At 34.2% G+C, this 26694-nt stretch overlaps 1 protein-coding gene across 1 annotated transcript; it reads right to left on the bottom strand.

Annotated features, from left to right (window-relative positions):
• Positions 1–507: 507 nt before the first annotated feature.
• On the bottom strand, positions 508–26694 carry LOC149794913 (putative aminopeptidase W07G4.4). The gene is made up of 8 exons (XM_089964554.1): positions 26555–26694; positions 23763–23895; positions 17475–17540; positions 16698–16780; positions 12090–12198; positions 11415–11539; positions 7515–7614; positions 508–642 (listed from the first exon to the last, which is right to left on the bottom strand). The coding sequence occupies exons 1-8, from the start codon at positions 26566–26568 to the stop codon at positions 523–525; spliced, it is 750 nt and encodes a 249-aa protein (XP_089820680.1). The 5' UTR covers positions 26569–26694; the 3' UTR covers positions 508–522.

Raw genomic sequence — 26694 nt, 5'->3', positions numbered from 1 at the left:
TTTTTAGTCTTTACTTATTGTTACATATCATGTTTAAATCATTAACATTTAAATAAACAATTTATGCCTAATAGTGTAGATTCCCCCAAAGAGTATTGTACAGTTGGATTAAAGTCACTGCTTGTACATACATTGCAAACCAACACTTATTTCATGGTCTATTACATTTCTTTATCTGGCTTTCTAAAGATCTGCTAAAGCTTATTTCATCATCAATGGCATTTAAAATTACTGCTGTCAAGAACACATTACAAGTGTGATTCTGCTTTAATAATGAGAGGGTTGAAAGAATTATAGCTTTACTTCTGGTAGTGTGATACCTATATATTTACACTGTAATACATATGATACAGTAGAACCTCTCTTGAAAGACCACTCCTTCTGCCAGAAAATTTTGGTCTTTCAAGACAGTTGGTCTCTCAAAACAGGTCATAACATTATAGAATCAATAAATATGTGCATTCAGAATGAGGTCTCTCAAGACAGGTGGTCTCACATAAGAGTGGGCTTTCAAGACAGGTTTTACTGCACAATGAATAAGCAAACAATAATATAAAGTTTCTTACATCCTGCAGCTCTGTTAACTGCAGCTAGCAGTGGATATTTCTTCTTAAATATTTCTGGATCTGAGATTACATCAACCTGTAAAACAATATTCACCAGATAATAACTTTGGGTCATACATTAAACAATCTATAAAATGGGTAATACATTACATCAATCTGTAAAATGGGTTAAACATTACATCAATCTGCAAAATGGGTTAGATATTACATATTTCTGTAAAATGGGTTAGGCATTACATCAATCTGTAAAATAATATGTACCACATTTCAAAAAATTGTCTATTTGGATGTTATAGAAACTGGAAAGAACCAAATTATATCAGTGCTCTGATTTTTATTCAGGATTTTAATGATAAATAGTTGAGAGGATATACTTTTTGCAAAAATTAGAAAATACTTTAACAAAAAGTCTAAGACTTGCAGTGTCAGCAACTACAGCATGACTGAAGTATGGTCTATTCTCTGCCTACAATTACAGTATGACTGAACTAATGACTATAATCTGCCTACTATTACAGTATGACAACTAATGACTATACTCTGCCTACAAGTACAGTTTGACTGACCTTATGACTATACTCTGCCTACAATTACAGTATGGCTCACCTAATGACTGTACTCTGTCTACAATTACAGTATGACCGATGTATGGTCCATACTCTGCCTACAATTACAGTATGACTAACCTAATGACTTTACTCTGCCTACAATTACAGTATGACTGAACTAATGACTATACTCTGCCTACAAGTACAGTTTGACTGACCTAATGACTATACTCTGCCTACAATTACAGTATGACTGACCTAATGTCTGTACTCTGCCTACAATTACAGTCTGACTGACCTCATGACTATACTCTGCCTACAATTACAGTATGACAGACCTCATGACTATACTCTGCCTACAATTACAGTATGACTGACCTAATGACTGTACTCTGCCTACAATTACAGTATGACTGACCTAATGACTGTACTGTGCCTACAATTACAGTATGACTGACCTAATGACTATACTCTGCCTACAATTACAGTATGACTGACCTAATGTCTGTACTCTGCCTACAATTACAGTATGACTGACCTAATGACTTTACTCTGCCTACAAGTACAGTATGACTGACCTCATGCCTTTACTCTGCCTACAATTACAGTATGTCTGACCTAATGACTTTACTCTGCCTACATTTACGGTATGACTGACCTAATGTCTGTAGTCTGCCTACAATTACAGTATGACTGACCTAATGACTATACTCTGCCTACAATTACAGTATGACTGACCTAATGACTTTACTCTGCCTACAAGTACAGTATGACTGATCTAATGACTTTACTCTGCCTACAAGTGCAGTATGACTGACCTCATGCCTTTACTCTGCCTACAATTCCAGTATGTCTGACCTAATGACTATACTCTGCCTACAATGACAGTATGTCTGACCTAATGACTATACTCTGCCTACAATTACAGTATGTCTGACCTAATGACTATACTCTGCCTACAATTACAGTATGTCTGACCTAATGACTATACTCTGCTTACAATTACAGTCTGACTGACCTAATGACTTTACTCTGCCTACAATTACAGTATGACTGACCTAATGACTATACTCTGCCTACAATTACAGTATAACTGACCTCATGACTATACTCTGCCTACAATTACAGTCTGACTGACCTAATGACTATACTCTGCCTACAATTACAGTATGACTGACCTAATGACTTTACTCTGCCTACAATTACAGTATGACTGACCTCATGACTATACTCTGCATACAATTATAGTATGGCTGACCTAATGACTACACTCTGCCTACAATTACAGTATGACTGACCTAATGACTTTACTCTGCCTACAATTACAGTATAACTGACCTCATGACTTTACTTTGCCTACAATTACAGTATGACTGAACTAATGACTATACTCTGCCTACAATTACAGTATGACTGACCTAATGACTGTACTCTGCCTAAAATTACAGTATGACTGACCTAATGACTATACTCTGCCTACAATTACAGTATGTCTGACCTAATGTCTGTACTCTGCCTACAATTACAGTATGACTGACCTAATGACTATACTCTGCCTACAATTACAGTATGACTGACCTCATGACTATACTCTGCCTACAATTACAGTATGACTGACCTAATGTCTGTACTCTGCATACAATTACAGTATGGCTGAACTAATGAATATACTCTGCCTACAATTACAGTATGACTGACCTAATGACTTTACTCTGCCTACAAGTACAGTATGACTGACCTAATGTCTGTACTCTGCCTACAATTACAGTATGACTGACCTAATGACTTTACTCTGCCTACAATTACAGTATGACTGACCTAATGACTATACTCTGCCTACAATTACAGTATGACTGACCTAATGTCTGTATTCTGCCTACAATTACAGTATGACTGATCTAATGACTTTACTCTGCCTACAAGTACAGTATGACTAACCTCATGCCTTTACTCTGCCTACAATTACAGTATGTCTGACCTAATGACTTTACTCTGCCTACAATTACAGTATGACTGACCTAATGTCTGTACTCTGCCTACAATTACAGTATGACTGACCTAATGACTATACTCTGCCTACAAGTACAGTTTGACTGACCTTATGACTATACTCTGCCTACAATTACAGTATGGCTCACCTAATGACTGTACTCTGTCTACAATTACAGTATGACCGATGTATGGTCCATACTCTGCCTACAATTACAGTATGACTAACCTAATGACTTTACTCTGCCTACAATTACAGTATGACTGAACTAATGACTATACTCTGCCTACAAGTACAGTTTGACTGACCTAATGACTATACTCTGCCTACAATTACAGTATGACTGACCTAATGTCTGTACTCTGCCTACAATTACAGTCTGACTGACCTCATGACTATACTCTGCCTACAATTACAGTATGACTGACCTCATGACTATACTCTGCCTACAATTACAGTATGACTGACCTAATGACTTTACTCTGCCTACAATTACAGTATGACTGACCTCATGACTTTACTCTGCCTACAATTACAGTATGACTGAACTAATGACTATACTCTGCCTACAATTACAGTATGACTGACCTAATGACTGTACTCTGCCTACAATTACAGTAGGACTGACCTAATGACTATACTCTGCCTACAATTACAGTATGTCTGACCTAATGTCTGTACTCTGCCTACAATTACAGTATGACTGAACTAATGACTATACTCTGCCTAAAATTACAGTATGACTGACCTAATGACTATACTCTGCCTACAATTACAGTATGACTGACCTCATGACTTTACTCTGCCTACAATTACAGTATGACTGAACTAATGACTATACTCTGCCTACAATTACAGTATGACTGACCTAATGACTATACTCTGCCTACAATTACAGTATGACTGACCTAATGACTTTACTCTGCCTACAAGTACAGTATGACTGACCTAATGTCTGTACTCTGCCTACAATTACAGTATGACTGACCTAATGACTGTACTCTGCCTACAATTACAGTATGACTAACCTAATGACTTTACTCTGCCTACAATTACAGTATGACTGAACTAATGACTATACTCTGCCTACAAGTACAGTTTGACTGACCTAATGACTATACTCTGCCTACAATTACAGTATGACTGACCTAATGTCTGTACTCTGCCTACAATTACAGTCTGACTGACCTCATGACTATACTCTGCCTACAATTACAGTATGACTGACCTCATGACTATACTCTGCCTACAATTACAGTATGACTGACCTAATAACTTTACTCTGCCTACAATTACAGTATGACTGACCTCATGACTTTACTCTGCCTACAATTACAGTATGACTGAACTAATGACTATACTCTGCCTACAATTACAGTATGACTGACCTAATGACTGTACTCTGCCTACAATTACAGTATGACTGACCTAATGACTATACTCTGCCTACAATTACAGTATGTCTGACCTAATGTCTGTACTCTGCCTACAATTACAGTATGACTGAACTAATGACTATACTCTGCCTAAAATTACAGTATGACTGACCTAATGACTATACTCTGCCTACAATTACAGTATGACTGACCTCATGACTTTACTCTGCCTACAATTACAGTATGACTGAACTAATGACTATACTCTGCCTACAATTACAGTATGACTGACCTAATGACTATACTCTGCCTACAATTACAGTATGACTGACCTAATGACTTTACTCTGCCTACAAGTACAGTATGACTGACCTAATGTCTGTACTCTGCCTACAATTACAGTATGACTGACCTAATGACTGTACTCTGCCTACAATTACAGTATGACTGACCTAATGACTATACTCTGCCTACAATTACAGTATGACTGACCTAATGTCTGTACTCTGCCTACAATTACAGTATGACTGATCTAATGACTTTACTCTGCCCACAAGTACGGTATGACTAACCTCATGCCTTTACTCTGCCTACAATTACAGTATGTCTGACCTAATGACTTTACTCTGCCTACAATTACAGTATGACTGACCTAATGTCTGTACTCTGCCTACAATTACAGTATGACTGACCTAATGACTGTACTCTGCCTACAATTACAGTATGACTGACCTAATGACTATACTCTGCCTACAAGTGCAGTATGACTGACCTCATGCCTTTACTCTGCCTACAATTACAGTATGACTGACCTAATGTCTGTACTCTGCCTACAATTACAGTATGACTGACCTAATGACTATACTCTGCCTACAATTACAGTATGACTGACCTAATGTCTGTACTCTGCCTACAATTACAGCATGACTGACCTAATGACTTTACTCTGCCTACAAGTACAGTATGACTAACCTCATGCCTTTACTCTGCCTACAATTACAGTATGTCTGACCTAATGACTATACTCTGCCTACAATTACAGTATGTCTGACCTAATGACTATACTCTGCCTACAATTACAGTATGTCTGACCTAATGACTATACTCTGCTTACAATTACAGTTTGACCTAATGACTTTACTCTGCCTACAATTACAGTATGACTGACCTAATGACTTTACTCTGCCTACAATTACTGTATGACTGACCTAATGACTTTACTCTGCCAACAATTACATTAATTGCTCAGGTAGCATAGTGGTAAGAGTATCTGTCCCAGATGTGGGAGGTCCCAGTTTCAAACCCCATTCGAGTCATACCAAGGACTTATAAAAAAATTGTACTAACAGCTGCCTTGTTTGGCACTCAGCATTAAGAGGTTAGTGTTAGGATTGGTTGGCCTGGTGTCAGGATAATTTAACTAGGTGGGACATGATGCTACATGTCTGTGGCATGAGGCCCCTGTGCTAGACATCACTATAAACTGTCACAATCTGCAGACATTGTAATGACAAGACTGTCTTGAAATTGTTAAAGCTATATTAAAAATCCACAACACACACAAACACACAGTATGACTGGCCTTCTGACCATCCTCTGTCTATCGATCAGGGAACCAATGGTTATAATATTAAAGATTTTTTATAATGATTTGCATGCATATGTTTCAGTAGCCCTTTAAAGTAACTAAAAATATTTGCTGAAAAAGGACCATAAATATAAAGGTTGTTGTAAGATGAATTTGTACACATGACAGAGTAAAAATATCCAGGTGTCAGACAAACAAGTGGTACTATGTTAACTACATAGAGTCAGTTGATTCTCAGTCTAACTAGTCTGTTGACAACTGGGATCATTGATTGGTCAATTTAACATCTGATGACTTATCAACCAAACACTGGGCAGGGCTACCACTTTTGCAAAATATTATGAAATTATTCAAAATATTATATAAATTATGCAAAATATTGAGTAAAGTATGCAAATGATTATGTAAAAAATGCAGATTTGAGTAGGTCACTGCAGAATATATTCCCAATTTATATGCTATCGATGCAGAAATCAAACCAAGATAAGCGTGTTGGTGACAAGAGTTCCAAGTCTTTTCCAGTTTTGCCAGCTCTTGTCACATGGCTTTCTGTTTACTTATTCCAGTGTTCAGCTGTCAATATTCATGTAAGCAAGTACTGAATAATCACCAAACTTTGGAAATAGTTTTAGCTACCCTATTCCACTGTGTGACTGTCAGCCAATGACAGATATCCTGCTAGGTGAGTCCTGAACAAACACCACATGCTACATCACCCACCAAACACAGGGAGAATTGAAAATCCCCTATCCTACAACTAAAGGCATTTGTAATACAAGTGCCCAATGTACAACATGGACCAGTTTAATAGGCAATTTACAAAACTCTCTCCTCCCAAATGGAAGTGCATAACCAAAGCAATGAACTGGTAGATTTAGTAAAGGAGGGGGAACAGCAACCCACATGAACTCAGCTCCATCAAGATATAGAGTTCTCAACACAACCATGTATTTCTTTTAAACAATCAGCTCTTCATCACTGATCATTCTAATTACTGTCTACATCAGCACTTTAACAAGTATGACATTTTCACAAATTTAATAATGGCAGCAAAATTTTCAAATAAGTTATTAATGTGAATGCATATTTTTTAAAGACAAATACTCATAACTATGGCATACAATTCTGCATCATATCTATATAAACATTCATGTTGTCAATTAGTAATCTGTTACATTATTATATCATGAATCTGATAATTCTGATATATTTATAACAGTGGCATAAAAAATGTGATTTCACGCTAAATTAAATGCAATGCAGTTTCTAGACAATTAAATATCTACAATGTTAACTTCATAATTCTATGGGACTTATCTTGCATGGCATCCACCAGTGGCCTGGTGGTCCCCAAACTTAGTTTATATTTCTTTTGTGGTCATGGAGAATGAAAAAGAACATGATATAGGTAAAAGTGTCTGGCTAAATGTAGTTTTACTCTTATACCTTGATACATGTGTCCTTGAAAATATTCTCAACATACTCCTGCACTCTGGGGGCAGCCATTCTCTCAGGGTCAGATCCTCCTATGTCACGAGCCACAATTCTGTAAATAAGAAAATTTGTGTTTTGGAACACTGAAAATGAACATGAAACAACACTAGTAGTATTAAATCCATGCAGGCCAATAACAGTGGCCAGCAGTTCAATTAATGTTGTTTGGTCAGATTTAAATTTTGCCTCTCAAGAAGTTCACCAATATGGGTAGGTTAAAGTGCCTGAAATTTAATTTTGTATTTGGATGTAAATAAACTTGCAATATTTTGTTTGTCTATCTCAAGTGGATTTTGCATTAACTTGCAGAAACAATTTTGTTAGAAAATTTATATGCCCAAACAAATATTTTAAAAAGTACATGTATGTATATATATGGGTTTAATGATCTTGGCTAAATAGTACAGAGTAAGTTTAATGATCCCAAAACAGCATCAAAATAGAAGATTAAGGCAAAATTAATAATTTATTGCTAAATGTCCAAGAACTTCTTTGCTGGAACATTAACACAGGGTGCATCCCAGGGCCAGAAAGGTTTCCTTCATTAGTTATCTCTTATGACATGCAGGAGGGTGCATCAGATCTATTCTTCTAAAGTGTTTGAACTTCAAAACTGCTATAATGATCTGACAATCTGATCTGGTCATTTATAACTGTTGTATTAATCTGACAAGCTAATTTGGTCATCTTTAACTGCTGTATTAATCTGACAATCTGATTTGGTAATCTATAACTGCTGTAATGATCTGACAATCTGATTTGGTCATCTATAACTGCTGTAATGATCTGACAATCTGATTTGGTCATCTATAACTGCTGTAATGATCTGACAATCTGATTTGGTCATCTATAACTGTTGTATTAATCTGACAAGCTAATTTGGTCATCTTTAACTGCTGTATTAATATGACAAGATAATTTGGTCATCTGTAACTGCTGTATTAATCTGACAAGCTAATTTGGTCATCTATAACTGCTGCATTAATCTGAAAAGCTAATTTGGTCATCTATAACTGCTGTATTAATCAGACAAGCTAATTTGGTCATCTAAAACTGCTTATGATGATCTGACAATCTGATTTGGTCATCTGCAACTGTTGTAATGATGCAACAATCTAGTTAAGTCATCTGTAACAATCTGACAATCTAACTTGGTCATACATAACTGCTGTATTAATTTGGCAATCTTATTGTTCATGTAGAACTGATGTAATGATCCAGTTTTGTCATCTGTAACTGCTGAAACAATCTGGCAATCAAATTTGGTCATCCATAACTGCTGTAATGATATGACAATCTAATTTGGTCATCCATAACTGCTGTAATGATCTGACAATCCAATTTGGTCATCTATAACTACTTTAATGATCTGATAATCTGGTTTGGTCATCTATAACTGCTGTAATGATCTGATAATCTGGTTTGGTCATCTATAACTGCTGTAATAATCTGCTAATCTGGTTTGGTCATCTATAACTGCTGTAATGATCTGACAATCTAATTTGGTCATCTGTAACTGCTGTAATGATCTGCTAATCTGGTTTGGTCATCTATAACTGCTGTAATGATATGACAATCTAATTTGGTCATCCATAACTGCTGTAATGATCTGACAATCCAATTTGGTCATCTATAACTACTTTAATGATCTGATAATCTGGTTTGGTCATCTATAACTGCTGTAATGATCTGATAATCTGGTTTGGTCATCTATAACTGCTGTAATGATCTGCTAATCTGGTTTGGTCATCTATAACTGCTGTAATGATCTGACAATCTAATTTGGTCATCTATAACTGCTGTAATGATATGACAATCTAATTTGGTCATCTATAACTGCTGTAATGATCTGATAATCTGGTTTGGTCATCTATAACTGCTGTAATGATCTGATAATCTGGTTTGGTCATCTATAACTGCTGTAATGATCTGACAATCTAATTTGGTCATCTATAACTGCTGTAATGATATGACAATCTAATTTGGTCATCTATAACTGCTGTAATGATCTGATAATCTGGTTTGGTCATCTATAACTGCTGTAATGATCTGATAATCTGGTTTGGTCATCTATAACTGCTGTAATGATCTGATAATCTGGTTTGGTCATCTATAACTGCTGTAATGATATGATAATCTGATTTGGTCATCTATAACTGCTGTAATGATCTGATAATCTGATTTGGTCATTTGTACTTCTGCCCATAATAAAGTGTGTAAAATGTCATGACTAAGTCTAGCAGTGTTTTGTGCCTTCATGCTAAAATTGATTCAAGATGGATGTATGGGTGTTTAGATGCTGGATCTCATGGATGCAGATCTAGAATTGTTTTTAAATTCATACTTTAAAATGGGTTCAGGATCTATATGTGTTCAGAGGCTGGATATCATGGATGCAGAGAAGCAAAACCATATACTGTATCCATTTCTACTACTGGGGGGGGCCATATTAACAAGAACATGATCATAAAACAGTAGGGCAGTAGTATATACTAATTTGGCTGGCTCACTTTAGAGACCGGGCTCAGAGGACTATTGTCATTATAGATAATACTTTATTCCTCTTCTGTCTGTAGTTAAATAGGCTTATAATCAGTGCACATAAAATCAGATAGCCCAGTGCCTGGGGCCTCTCTAATTTCAGATTGGGCTTCTCTTGTGTTATTGGTGTGGAGCCCATCAGGCTTGTTGAAAAATTTAAATTTACCTGAGAAAGCTTCAATCACACTGACGAAATGCAGAAATTTATTTTCAAGATTATGACCTGCCATAACAGAGCATGTCGTGCTAAAAACACAATTTTTCTCCCAAAACACCTGACACAGTTATATTTTGAAAAATATGATTTTCATTAATCGTTGAAAGTAGAACAAAAAATAAACACCTAAGAATATGCCTGTTGCATGTTACATGTATAAACAGTAAGCAGTCATGACTGGAGCTGGCGTAAAACTATCCTTTTAAAGTTTAATTAAAAGCAATTAAATGGCAAATAGGTCAGGTATAAACCACCATTGCATGGTTTACCAAACTGGCTCACAATAGCTAGTGTGGTGTGTTTTAAGACTACACTAAGTGAGCCCATTGTGCTAATTTGTGTAGGTAAAAAAAATCAAATGGAACAACCCAATATATGTAAATCACACAGATGCTAGATGCGTATAGGTGAACAAATTTTATTACACATCGCTGCCTTGAATGAGGATGCTTAAGCCACCTGTATTAAAGATTATGGACCTGAGTTTACGAATGTTTGCAATGTTTCTTTGAAGATGGAGTTTACCCTCTGTATATATATATAAAACAGAAAGCATGATTATTTCAGTTGTCTGAATAGTTTTCAAGTCTGAATAACTTTTGAAGGTGATTTAGGAACCAAAGCAAGCAAAACTATTTTACAGATCTCTTGGTTGACGGAGTTTTGCTTTGTTAAGCACACCATCAAAACAATGGGGTAGGGGGATGCAATTAATTTGTGGTACATACAGCAAACAATACATCAGTATGTGTCATTTCAGTGTACCATGTCTTTTGAAATAGGAGACCGTCTGTATGTAACATAATCGACACTCTGAATGAACATTATGATTTGTTAATTAATTTATGCTTTTTAGTATGATTTAGCCATGGAACAGACTGATTGAAAGAAAATAATAAGCACATGTTTGATTTTCGCACAGTTGATTCATGTTGATAAAGCGATATTACCTGCACTGGACAGATACATTTAATTGTAATTCGGGCTTGTGGAATTTGAGTCAGGGCTTCTGATTTTTTTATAATCACCAGCCCTGGCCTGCATCAAAAATGTTTTTTCTTTGAGCACTGCATATAATGTGTCCAAGTAAATACCGTCCTATTTCCAAAGCTTTGTTAATCTGGATTTCATCTGTGACCCTCTTGTCATCATCACACCAGACACCCATGTAGTCCACTTTCTGGGCCTTACTGGGAACATCCTCTCGAATCTCTAAGGGCTGCAAGGAATAATGGCTGCTATAAGGTTTAGTTTTACTGGACAAAATTCGTTTTGTCTAGAGACAAGTAGTTTTTGCCAAGGTGCAACCAGGTTTTGTCATGACATTGGACATTATAAAGCATGCTGTCAGCAATCAAAATATTATTTGGAACCCCTGAATCTAGAGAGAGAAATGGTTTTGAAGTCTTATAAAAAATAACACACATTTCTCTTTGAGTTTAATCATACACAATATTTCAAGAGAGTATATTGGCCCATCAATGATTTTTCATCGTGCATAATAGATAGATATTCTATAGTTTTGTCCCATTGCAATAAAAGACATAATTAAGAAGGGAGTTATTAATGCCATCAGTACCATTACCTCACAAACAATATTCCTTTTTGGCAGAATATGTATATAATAATACCTACCACATACAAAGCCTGGAGGGCTCCCAGAATTGCCACAGGGGCAGAATATGGATATAATAATACCTACCACATACAAAGCCTGGAGGGCTCCCAGAATTGCCACAGGGGCAGAATATGGATATAATAATACCTACCACATACAAAGCCTGGAGGGCTCCCAGAATTGCCACAGGTCCAGCCTTAGGAAAACTTTCATCTACAGGTCTGACAAACAGGGGCTTCTTACATCCAGCACTCAGGGCTCTAAAAGTTGTGAAACAAAACAGTACATTTTATCTGATATGTTCTCTGTTCATTATTTAATTGTAATTTTTCAAAGACTGCAACTAAAATATTAAATGCAGTATAACCAAAACTATCACACACCGACTTATTAAAACTAAAAACCACAAAGTTTTAATATGCATACAGTTTTCACATACCTAATATAAAGAAAATCAAATTGATTAAATATGAATATAATAACACTCTCATTTTTATAGCACACTGTTGTCAAAAGCCAGGAAACTGATCCATGAATTATGTGAGACCCTGAGACTTAATTATATCCATGAAATTTAAAAGACCTTAAAACCTTAGTATTCAACATGGATAACTGCATGATAGCTAAATGCCACTGACTGTTATGTTTATCTCCTATGCACCTCCTTGACTGTGTATGGTAATAACTCACCAATAAACATTACTGTGACCACAACAAAATTTTGCAGCATATGGGGTTAGTTTTCTGTAATAATTTGGAATACAACCATGATTCCAACCACTGTTTATTCTCTATTGTGTAAAATTACTGGGTTTACAAGCTGTCCACTTTAAATATTTCTTAAAGCTTAGATGTATACTACATCTTGTACAATCCTATATATGTTCTCATTTTCATCTAAAATAATAAACACATCATTACATTTCAACTAATTGCACTACTGTTTGATGTTGCTACTTTTATGTCATAGATCTCACTGCTTTCAGATGTTATTGCTTTTACATTATTGATCTCACTGCTTTTGGATGTTACTACTTTTACATTATTGATCTGACTGCTTTTGGATGTTACTACTTTTACATTATTGATCTCACTGCTTTTGGATGTTACTACTTTTACATTATTGATCTCCCTGCAATTGGATGTTACTACTTTTACATTATTGATCTCACTGCTTTTGGATGTTATTACTTTTACATTATTGATCTCACTGCTTTTGGATGTTACTACTTTTACATTATTGATCTCACTGATTTTGGATGTTACTACTTTTACATTATTGATCTCACTGTTTTTGGATGTTGCTATTTTTACATTACTGATCTCACTGCTTTTGGATGTTATTACTTTTACATTATTGATCTCACTGCTTTTGGATGTTAATACTTTTACATTATTGATCTCACTGATTTTGGATGTTACTACTTTTACATTATTGATCTCACTGATTTTGGATGTTACTATTTTTATGTAATGGATCTTACTGCTCTAGCTATCTGCGTGATGACTACTTTTTTCATTCTTAATGTCTGTACTCACACAATTCCTTTTCTCTTTTTCATAGGATCATGGAATATTTTCTAATTTAATTGCATCTCATTAATAATGCAAAGCATAACAGTAATAGAAGTATGCCTAATTGCATGAGAAATGAACCTTCTTATCAGAAGCTTAAAAGTCTTTTGACATAGAAATAAATTCAATTCAAATTTAAAACTGTTGGATTAAGTGAAAACAAACAAATATAAAACATTGTTCTCTAAATTTATGTTTAATAAAATTAAGGAAAAAAATGTCAAAAAGGAGAAGGATCAGATATTTAGATGTCACAAGAATTAGCAAACTCTTTACCTTTGATCTCTAACACCTCAGAATCATATCTATTCCATCCCTGATTAAATTGTAGTGTTTATCAGTGAAATCTTCGGAATAAGTATGGAAAAGTTTCATGTTCCTAGCTCTTAGCACTACATTGGTTATTATACTGAGAAAATGCACATTTTGAAACATGTCACTATTCACCTCTGAACACTACTCAAGAGAAGTATTGTTTGGAAATTTAGTGCTTTAAAAAATATACTTTTGGATAGATTGTAGAGATTGCAATTTAATTTTTTCTGATTCTACATATTTTTTTTATTGACTATAATATTTATATATTTTGTTTCAACTGGGCTTTATTGTGTATGGCTGAAACCCTGTAATGATTTGTTGTTCTACTTCTGCCAAGACTGTACTGATATCACTCTGTACAGAATACAGTGGTAGCTATATTCATACACATTTATTCTAAATATTAAGCATCTATGTTAACAGTTCAGTGCTGTGCAGAAACAAGATTTCGTGTACTCAGTGTCAACAACTGTAACTGTGTTATAATTTTGATCTTTTTTCCACATAAAATTTCATATAATTAGTTCAATTTTTATCCATTGGCTGTGATTTCTGAAATAATTCTTATTTTTCACAGTTATGTATTTAACATAACCAAATTTTTAATTATTTAACTCTCTCAAATTTTCTTCAAATTGATTGTTTGGTATGTAAATTGGTAATAATTTTCATAGCTTTTCTTTTATTCACGTATAATTTTGTTCACTTATGTTAACGGTATATGCATTTTTGAAAATATCATGTAAGTACATATATAATTGATTTGAAAATTTAAGTCTTAAAGGTTATGATTGATTTTACCTACCAAAGACCATGGTTACATTTCATTTCTTGAATTAGTAATGATAAAGGTGATTATTTACTATGTTATTTCTTCTCTCAAACTAAAATATTACAGTATCATTAAAAATAATAACATTTCAAAAATTTTATTGAAAATATTCTGTTATAGGTTATAGTAAGTGTTTTTCAATTTATAAAAATGGACAAAGTAACCATTGTATATATATAATCTTCTAGTTTGTAATTATGTCATACAGGTAAACAGTGTAACCATCAAATTTATTACATACCCATTAAATCTTACACAACTGATCTGGTATTTAATAAAGATACCCAATCTATGATTCTGTATCAAACACTTAAAACATCCTTATCACACAGCCAGCATGGAACTACATTCACAATTTGAAATGTTTAATAACATTCCACTTATAAAATTTTATAAATGATTTATTGTTAGACATTTTAAATTATTCAAACATGTCAACCCTATTGTAAATTTAAGAAATGCAGCCATATTGGGTGAAAATGGCCATTGCTGTTGGGAATAATGGGAGAGGAGTGTAAATAGCGAACAGCAGTTTATGGGCATTTCATGGCATTTCGTGGCATTGACCATCAAGAATTAGACTTAGTCGAGTTTAACAACAATATTTAGGACAGAATGTTTGACATTATTGACATTAAAAGAATGATGGTGTACAAAATGATACCAAACATGACAGAAAGGGAGAAACCAAGCTGATTTAATTCCCATTTGCAGTAATGATGACACGGAGAAGAGACATGTAAATCATCTGATATACCAAGCATATCCAAAATGTATTTCAGCTTCAGGGTTTCACAAATATGTTCTGCAGATTTTGTTTCAATATTTTTTGGGGAGCAAGTTTAATTGGAGCAAATTTAAATTTGCCTACTAATCTTATTGGGGAATCAAATTTGTTTACTAAATCTGAGGGTAAAACTGACATCTTGCAACATATGTAGACATATCAGAGAGCTGCTTTTGACTGTGATGCAAAATTTAGATGAATCACATCATGTTACAATGAAGTTGAGACTTTTTCATCACTGGGGCACACACAGGGAAGTGTCTGTTTCTTTACATTTTAAATTCTTGTGACTGTTCAACTAGGACATAAAGAGAAGAAAACAAAACAATATTGTTTACAATTTTCTTTATAAAATATACCCAAATGAATCTAAGAAAATCTAGTCTGCATGCTAAAAAAAGACAGAATTTTTTTTTCTTAAAAATATATACTTACATTATCACCTTTAAATTAAATGCATCAATAATTTGTTGTATTAAATGAAAACATGAAAATGAAGAGTTTGAAAGTACTGTAAATTTAAGTTTTCTGAATAAACTGAATACCTTTAATTACTCTTAGTCTGTGATTCTGTGATTTTGCCCTGAAATGTTTTTGAAAGTAGAGAGTATCCAAGTAAGTAGTGGTCCAAAACTTGTCTCCCATTTTTGAAGAAAAGGAAAAAAATCTATTCGCCTGTGACTGCAGTTCAAATTCATTCATATGTCCCATAGCACATATTTAACACTTAAAAGCTAAAGAGGGATTCACCATATCTACAATGCAGACAGACTGATGATGCAGCTGCACAGTATACATCTGGACCTAGTCCTGGTTATACATCTGGGCCTAGTCCTGGTTATACATCTGGGCCTAGTCCTGGTTATACATCTGGGCCTAGGCCTGGTTATACATCTGGGCCTAGGCCTGGTTAAGCTCAAGGGGATCTTTCACAGGGTCATATAATATCTTTTGTAAAATGCCTAATGCTTAGTTCATATTTTTATGTATACATTCAAAAAATTTAAAAGAATGTCTTACATAAAGGGAGTTCTGTAATAAATACAACATTGCACAAGTGTTTTGTTCTAAGTCATGGGAAAGAACTCAATTTATACGGTGTAGAAATATACATCTAAGCCTAATGGCCTCAACATATTCCTACGCCATATTAAACTCATTCTTTCTGCCTACTTGAAACAAAACACACAATTAGTTTTGTCTGTGTATCAAATGTGCACTTTTCCAATTCCTTTATAGTACAATACCTTTTAATTCCCTTGAGACCTGCATCATAAAATCTTCTGACATCATCATAATCTCTGTTTAGTGGTCCTGTTGGGGACCAAATCTGAAAGGAATATGATCCTAGTATAGTGGTCTTGTTGGTGACCAAATCTAAAAGATAAATAATCCATTATAATAGTGTGCTGTGTTATCTTATAATAGGGTACACTATGCCAGTCATCCCAGCCATAAATTAAAAATATTACAGATGATTTAAAAGCCTTGTTGATAGTGTAATTTAAATTTATTTGAAAATTAGTGAGAACAAATGATGATAATGAAGAACATTAAAGCCTTATATCATTATTCATACCATCAGTACCCACTTTGTTAATTATCACATGAAAATAATTACCTCATTAGTATTCCTATACTAATGAGGTAATTATTTTCCCAGCCCATTACCCTTGGGAAAGCTCATAAATAGTATTATTAATATTACATTTAATGGAGTCCATGGCCAGACCTGCCTAATAAAAGGGATTGTGTTATACTGATGCATTTTACAGTGAGAAACGTCTGTAAAATGCTATTTTCTGGAAATCTACAAAAAGTAATGCCCTCACAAATTAACAAATTCTCAGAGATATAACACCAAATAAATATATAAATCTGGCAAAAAATGAAACTTTTACAGATGGCATTAAAGTAACAACTCGATTTTATACTATTGTTCACATCCTGAAATAAACTTTCTATTCTTCATCAAATTCTTCCTTTCTGGAAGGATAGTAGAGGTAAACATTTTAATACATTACCAGTCTGCCAGAAGGTACAGCATTGGTATGTATCAACACCACATCATCGCTGTATGTGTCATCAACCTGGTTTGAAAAGAAGGAAATGAATCATTTACAAAAGGGAAATATTATGTGTAGTCCTACAATGAGTTGACATTGACATAAAAATGCTTTAGCAAAGTCACTTATGCAACACACATACACATTTATTTCATTACATACAGACAAACCTTTGTGTTGTATGGTCACCATGGAGATTAGCCAAAATTGGCCTCTAGAGACTAGTGGCTTTTAGATGGATGATTACCTTGCCAAGTGGATTCCCAGGGAAGAAGCATGGAAAGAGAGCAAGAACCAGCAAGGAAAGACTGCACAAATAATTTAGTATTCTGAGTAAAGATAGGCCATAGGAATGGTGGACTCTAGGGAGTGGCCTATAATAGTGGAGGGAGTGGCCTATGCTGGTGGAGGGAGTGGCCCATAAGTTTACCTCATGGCATGAATTTTCCTTGAAAATAAAATCTGAGTTTCAGGTGTTATATATATATTTAATTTATACTGTGTGCTTAACTTTATGGTTGTAAGTTGTAAAGAGGATGTTGACACAGCTCAGTGTTGTTCAAGATTGTATGTTGTAAAAATCTTGTTGATGTAGCAAATGTTCAAGGTCAGTCTTGTTTACATTTATACATGTACTAGGTTTTTCTGTTGGAAATCTTAACATTCTGTCACATTATAGGTCAAGTAAATTATGCATAAATAGGGATTTTTTATAAACAAATAATTCATTCCAGTTTTTGGTCATTCTGTGGGAATCCTTTTTGATCTGAATTAGCAGTTGTGTTCAGATGCAATAGAAATTATTTAAATTATTCATTTGAATAAGTGCTGAATGAACTTTGATTAACACATTATGTTGGAATTATTGTGAACTCATCCAAAGACATTCTGGATTGCATCATCTTTGTACATCAGGACGTTCAATACTTTTGGAATACACGAGGAACAGTCTATATTTTTGACTTAGGATAGTTAGGATTATTTTTCAGATTTAATTCACATTATTCAGCAAGTCTCTCTTGATTTTTCACTTTGTATTCTCGAGAAATAAATTGCTTGTTGATTTTACTTAAATTGTTAGTCTCAATGTATTCTGTTATGACAAAGAGTTATAACACAGGGAGACAAGAATAGTTGGAAATTTTTTGTACTTAAAGCTATAAAATACAAAATATAAATTACAAATTATATTTGAGTTGTGGCATTGAATATATGAAAAGTCTTAAACACAGAAGTAATGCAGAATAAATGTGATACACGTACCATACAAATGTCTGATGTTTCAGGCACTTTGACATGGCAATACTGGATGTGATACCATAGAAAATGACTAATGTTGCAAGTACTTTGACATGTCAATACTGAATATGATATGGTAGCCATACAAAATAACTAATATTGCAAGCACTTTGACATTGCAATACTGAATGTGATATGGTAGCCATACAAAATAACTAATGTTGCAGGCACTTTGACATGGCAATACTAAATGTGATAAGATTAAAAAATGACTAAGGTTTCAGGGACTATGACATGGCAATACTAGCTACTCTCAAACTCTGTTCACCATACTTTACTTGCTAAGAAAACCATGTGATATATTCCCATAGATTAGAACATAAATTTTCATATTGGCCACTTTCTCCAATATTTATTATCAGTATGTTTATCATTGGTAACTAGACATTTTCGAATTTCAAGTCCCCTTTGCCATTTCTTTTTGTTGTGGGGGGGGGGTTTGGGGGGGGGTGTATTTGTTATTTTTTATTGCCATTTTTCTTTGCCATGTGAGTGGGGGGGGGTATGGCACTTTGATAAACTGCATTTTACTTCTGATAATTGAAAAAAATATTAGAGGTTATTCTGATAAAACAGGCAACAAAAACAGTAGAATGGAAAGTTGACAGACCAGACCTTTAAAAACATTAATTGTATGTATCTACAACAGCACATCACACATAATAATAACATAGCCTCATACCACTGCAGAACATAGTCTAGTATCCAGTAATGAAGACTATAAAATAGTAATACAAACATAGTTACATGTGCTGCCATTAACTAGCATTATAGACAGTAGAAATTGGGGACAAAATAGAAAGTATTAACTAGAAAACTGCTTTTTTACTTTGACAGTGATAAAATAACACATTTAGCACCTATCTTCAGTGTCAATATTTATGTAACTGCTGAAATTCTCAGAAATGTTTTGTTCAGACTTCTCAGGAATGCCTATTGTTCTTTCCCTTTTAACATTATTAAATTAGCTTAAACAAATTAAATTTCTAAACGATAATTTCAGATGTTATTTATTTTTCAAGAAAATGAATTACAATTAAAAAAGTTGCACATACATGTATCAACAGCTTTAAACAGAGATGAGGACATAACCTAAATACATTAAATGAGTCATGGCTTGTTTAATCTCTTTTTGGCAAGTCATTCTTCAGTTATGATCATTTTCAAAAAATTCTTATCAGTTGTGCTGAAAATACTGGCAGATTTCCAATGTTGAACCTGGAATTATAATAAACATGGATTCTGATACCATAAAGGATTACTATATCTTCACCAATCACTGTTTGACTCTATTCAGATGTATAGTGCATTAATTAATACACACCATATTTACATAATGCACCAGCAGATATGGGTCTATTTAGTTTTCAGTTGAACCCAACATATAACTGAATAGATGTGTGTATCACAAAATCATTGCTAAAACATTTTCAGAACTGCCTGTTAAACTTACTGTTTCATGCGGAGTTTAAGTCAGATTAAACAAACTGATGACTAGATGTGGAGTATTTTTTGAGATAATGAATGACATCAATAAAAATTGTTGCAGGTAAATGTAACAGTGAAAATTGGAACTCAGAACATTGCCCTAATACATGTATTTGAAAACATGTCAAGGGTTGCATTACTTTATGGAAAAGCATTTTTGATTTATAATTTTGGTTGACTTATATTAGCTGTACTGAAGATACTTGTAGGTTCTGATATTAAAATGGGATCAAAGATTATATGGAAATGGGCTCTGATGTTAAAATAAGATCATAGATTATATGGAAATGGGGACTGAAGTCAATTGATGTTAAAATGGGATCGTAGATTATATGGAAATGGGGAGTAAGTCAACTGCTTTTTGCTGAATCTGATGGGTTATGCCACCAAAACTTAACAAATCTCTTTTGCATTTTGATACAGTTTTGCCTTGGTTTCAGATATTGTATATACTTGCTTATAAGTTGGTCCAACTTCAAAGAGCACATACCCTGATCTCCTGTTGCATAATGCACTGGCAGATCAGGGTCTATATTGTTTGTTCAACTGATTGCTCCTAACAAACTGTATAGACCCAGTTCTGTCTTTGCATTGTGGGATGGCAGACCTGAGTCTATGCTGTTTATTATGCTGATTAATCCTAACAAACTGTATAGACCCAGTTCTGTCTATGCATTATGGGGTGGCAGACCTGAGTCTATGCTGTTTATTAGGCTGATTAATCCTAACAAACTGTATAGACACAGTTCTGTCTATGCATTATGTGATGGCAGATCTGGGTCTATGCTGTTTGTTATACTGATTAATCCTAGCTAACTGTATAGACCCAGTTCTGTCTATGCATTATGAGATGGCAGATCTGGGTCTATGTTGTTTGTTGAACTGATTGCTCCTAACAAACTGTATAGACCCAGTTCTGTCTATGCATTGTGGGATGGCAGACCTGAGTCTATGCTGTTTGTTATGCTGATTAATCCTAACAAACTGTATAAACCCAGTTCTGTCTATGCATTATGGGGTGGCAGACCTGAGTCTATGCTGTTTATTAGGCTGATTAATCCTAACAAACTGTATAGACCCAGTTCTGTCTATGCATTATGAGATGGCAGATCTGGGTCTATGTTGTTTGTTCAACTGATTAATCCTAACAAACTGTATAGACCCAGTTCTGTCCATGCATTATGCGATGGCAGCTCTGAGTCTATGTTGTTTGTTATACTGATTAACCCTAACAAACTGTATAGACCCAGATCAACGGGAGCATTATGTGATGGCAGATCTGGGTCTAAGCAGATTGCAGCTGAATCTAACTCGTAAGTGAGCATAAAAGTTATGTGTTGCTGTTGTTTATTTATTCTCAAAAACAGTTTATTTACAACATCTTCGAAGAATTAAATGTTTTTATAAGCCTAAGTGATGAATACTGACAAGGTTTTACAAAGTGAATCAAGAGACATATCTAAATAAATAAATACAAGGTTAATTAAACTTTTCTCTGATTCTGTGATACTACTTGGTAAGAAAGAAGTTGTTTCAAATTGTAAATCTTGTTTCTAATCTAACTACTGTATGTACTCACTTATAAGAGGGGTCAAACAGCAAACAACAAGGATCCTGATCTGATGTAGTATAGTGTGACTGCAGATCAGGGTCTATGTTGTTTGTTTTATTGATTACTCCTAACAAACTGCAAAGTTCCAGATCTGGCCGTGCATTATGTGATGGCAGATCTGGGTATTTGCAGGATGCAGTTGGGCTCATCTTACAAGAAAGTAAAGACTGTAATATTAATTTTCAGCCTAATTACTCGAATTTTTATAGCTATTTATTCAGTCTAATTACCAGCATCAACATCATTTTGGTGATTATGATAATGATTGCTTTTGTCAACTAATAATGCTAAAATTTGTTAATCAGAATTTTAAATCGACAGGTACTTTCCAGAATTTTTTTTAAATAGTAGAATATCTTGAGATCTTTATGTTTACATTTGTCCAAATTTATATGAAAGTGTTTTCCAGTTAATTTGTCATTGGTTTAAAAAAATACTAGATATAGCCATATTATTCATAATAAATAAATAAAATATATAAATAGAAAACATAAACACATACATGTATGATTACTAGATATGTTAACAAGTGATTGCTTGGTATCAGAAAACAGAGTTTAGAACCAAGTATTTAATAAAATATTTAATACTATTTCATTAGACTTAAATAACTGAAAAATGAGAAAAAGATGTGAATCTGTGACAGTACATTGCATGACATCAGTCAAGATACAGTTTGAAATATTTAACTTAAAAAATATATTCTATTCGCTTCTTTTGAAATATTTTCCTGTATAAAATATAACCATTCGATCATAAAATATCTTGAAACTTAATATTCTGGGATTATTTATGCCAATTAGATCTTGCCCTGCTCATTATTAGAATTGCATGTAAATGCTGTAAAGTGCCAAAGGAAACATTATGAAAACAAAAGCAGTGTTTGTGTTTCAAAATGGGAAAAGATTCAAGTTAATCTGATTGAGATGGTCACTGTTTTTTTCTGTAGTGCAATCTGTGTTAAAGATAACTGACTAATGAAGGTCACTGTTTTTTATGTAGTGCAATCTGTGTTGAAGACAACTGAATAATGAAGGTCACTGTTTTTTTATGTAGTGCAATCTGTGTTAATGATAAATGACTAATGAAGGTCACTGTTTTTATTGTAGTGCAATCTGTGTTGAAGATAACTGACTAATGAAGGTCACTGTATTTTTATGTAGTGCAATCTGTGTTGAAGATAACTGACTAATGAAGGTCACTGTTTTTTTATGTAGATTTTGTGAAATAAGCACATAATCATGACTGAAATAATCCCTGTCTCCTTTCAATTACAGGTTTATTCAAACATGCAGCTTAGCTATAAAACATGTAAAGGGGTCAAAGGCGTGCATATACATTTCTCCTTTCAATTACAGGTTTATTCAAACATGCAGCTTAGCTATAAAACATGTAAAGGGGTCAAAGGCGTGGATATACATTTCTCCTTTCAATTACAGGTTTAGTAAAACATGCAGCTTAGCTATAAAAACATGTAAAGGGGTCAGAGGCATGGATATACATTTCTCCTTTCAATTACAGGTTTAGTAAAACATGCAGCTTAGCTATAAAAACATGAAAAGGGGTCAAAGGCATTGATATACTTTTTAACTTATAAAGTATTCATAGACTCTCTCTCTCTCTCTCTCTCTCCAGATGGTGTATCAATGAAAAAAACAGTCATACGTCAATTTGCCAGGATTTCTAAAGCTTTTAGGATGCCTGATTCTCGAGGTCAGTATAATTTCAAACCTTTAAGGTATAAATAAGTACTTTTGATTCCCATAGTTTTCAACGGGTGTTCTTACCTTCCCATAGTTTTCAACGGGTGTTCTTTCCTTCCCATAGTTTTCAATGGGTGTTCTTACCTTCCCATAGTCCTCAACAGGTTTTCTCAGACACTCTAAATTCCCCACAAGCTTTTCTGGTTTATCTGTAACAACCACAACACCATCATACTGTGGATCCTTCACATCAAGGTTGGGTATCAACTCTGTCGGACTGAACATCAAACATATTCAATTAATAATGTCTTACCATGTAATCTGCTGTTGTTAAAAATTGAGGTTTCCCCCTTTTTTCAAAGACATGTAATCACTTGAACAAGGTTGATCTGTCCTATTTAATAGGATCTCTAATAGCAAATGACATACAGATGCAATTAAAAGTAGAGTTAAAAGGGCAAATATATAAGCAATTTGTTTGTCGTCTATGTCGGGGCCAACCCCTCAGTGAAATGGCAAATGCTCTGTTTATTTTAAGGATTTTTAAAAATAATATTTGGCTTTAGGTTATATTTTATATACAGTTTACGTAATTATAACCCCTTTACAATTCATTGTTTTCATTGTGGTACCCCATATTAACATTTATTTGGATGTTTAATCTTCCTCTTTTTTATATGGAATTATTCATTTTTACATATTTATGACTTTTACTTTTGATTTTAACAATATAGCCATCATTGTGCTGATGTGCTGTTATACCCTAATACATCATTCAAATAGAGATTCCTTAAAACACCAGCATTATTATTTTCTTTCAGATCAAATTCATTTTGGGTGATACAGCACTTGTAGGTATAATGGTATATAGTGAAACTAAATGGAAATGTTGCCTCTAAAATGCTGAGCTTAAACAGCGGAAACTACCGTACACAGTTTACGTGTCCCATCCATTCTGTACAACTTCCCAAATACCGTACCTTTCCAGATACAATTATGTAACAAGATTGCCTAAGTTGGCTCCCCTGCCTAACAGCTGCATAACAGTTACTAGTACTAATATTAGTACCCTTACTCCTATCTCGTGGACAAATAAAGTTGAAGCTACGACATCGTAGCTGAACAGTCACATGCGAGAGCAGTTGGCCAAGAAAAATGGGTCAGTAGGATGCTTGCATGTATTATGTAAAATGGCGTATGTACATTTTCTTTTTTTATCCATATCTGATGGCAGATCAATATCACGTGTCCAACATTGAAAGGGAACCTTTCCAGGACACTTGGTGTCATAGTCATTCAAATTCTTTTCCATCTTTAGAGATAAAGTTGTGCAAATGTTTTTTTTTTTTTTTCAACTTTCAAGAATGGCTTGGCATCATTTTCAAGAGTCTGCAAGCCCCTGTACCTTGACTATCTCTCTCCCTCTCTCTCTCTCTCTCTGATTGCCATACATGTACATGCAAATGTACACACACACACACACACACACACACACACACAGACATTTCTTCTGGGATCGGCAAAATTTGTACAAATCAGAATGATTGTCATGCCAGGTTGCTTTCTATTAAGATTGGCGTGGTGGTTTTGAATAAGAAGTCGTTAAATGGTGCTATGCCTGTATGGTCATAAACAAAGTGACAGAAAAGAAGCAGAACCATCCGGATTTTAAAACATCACAAATAATTTAATTACCAAAGTTATAGATAAAAATGTAAAAAGAACTAACCGTGTTATGAAGTGAATCCAAAATAATCACAAAAAGTTATATTGAGAGAGTTTAAAAGAAAGTTTGTAGATAGTTTAAAGATAAAACCTTTATTTTTAAAATTGGGGATGGCATCGCAATTTTTTTTCAATTGCGAACTTTTTTGGGCAGCCAGGATACACAGACAAATGTTGGTGTCTATATGACTTTTTAAGCACCCATCAATTTTCAGATAAACTAATAAAATCACGAAGCGTTAGTAAAAAAAAAAGAAATTAATTAACATTTCAACCAGTCTGATATGAATTTAATCTTAAGTCATAAATCGAATTTCATTTTGTTGGGAATATGCTCATGAACATCTATTTTACGAACGAATCGTCCATAACAACACTCATTTTCACTACTATCAACTTTTATTTTTCACTCGTATCAATTTTAACAACATGAGTTCTTAGACACGGAGGGGCAGTAAAATACCTATATAAGTGATTCAATGCTATTGATACCTATATAAGTGATTCAATGCTATTGATACTTATATACGTGATTCACAGCTATTGTGCAGTCAAAAGTTGCACCACAGATTTCACCAGCTGAACAACTAAGAAAAGTTTATTTATAGCGTTTTCTACTGTTTCTGGTGAGACAATTGTGCGAGGCTCCGATGGGGACTTGGCACGGCAATGACAGCATTATTCTGACAGTTATTTACAGCGGGATTGGACAAATTGTTGGACCTTGACGATACAGATTTGTCAAAGAGAATGCTGCTCATTTTTATCTGTATATCAAGTGAGGCTACGGCTTCGACATTCACTCTTGTTTAGTTGTAAGCAAGAAAACTACCGCTCCGGTGGCTTAAGTGGTTCGAGTGTCCGCATTGGATGCAAGAGGTCGCAGGTTCGATACCCGGCTGAGTCATGCCAAAACTTCTAAAAATGGTACATGCACCTGTCTTGCTTGGCGCTCAGCATTAAGAGGTTAGTGTTAGAACTGGTGTCAGGATAATGTGACTGGGTGGGACATAATGTTATATGTTTAGGCGACATCAGGTCCAAACCACCTACATTCAAATACATTGAACTAATTAATACTTCCTTTTTTAAAGTAATTCAATTAATGGCGGCTACAATTGTTGTGTCATGAAGTAGAATGCATAATAGTGTGGTGATTATATATAATTTGCAGTTTTAAATTAAATTTCAATATTAAAAAACACACTTACTTTGGAGTTGCCATTCTGTGGACTTCTTGCGCCAGCTCTGTCAAATTACTTGTAGTAATGGAACTGAGCACGCACAGCTGTTTATATATAAACCTAATATACCGATTTTGAGAAAGAAAATTGAAACTAGATTCAGGGAA

This window comes from Sinohyriopsis cumingii, chromosome 7, assembly GCF_028554795.1.
Source record: "Sinohyriopsis cumingii isolate HCF-2022 chromosome 7, ASM2855479v2, whole genome shotgun sequence".
In the NCBI taxonomy this organism is placed as follows: domain Eukaryota; kingdom Metazoa; phylum Mollusca; class Bivalvia; order Unionida; family Unionidae; genus Sinohyriopsis; species Sinohyriopsis cumingii.
This window is presented reverse-complemented; position numbering and strand designations above follow the sequence as displayed.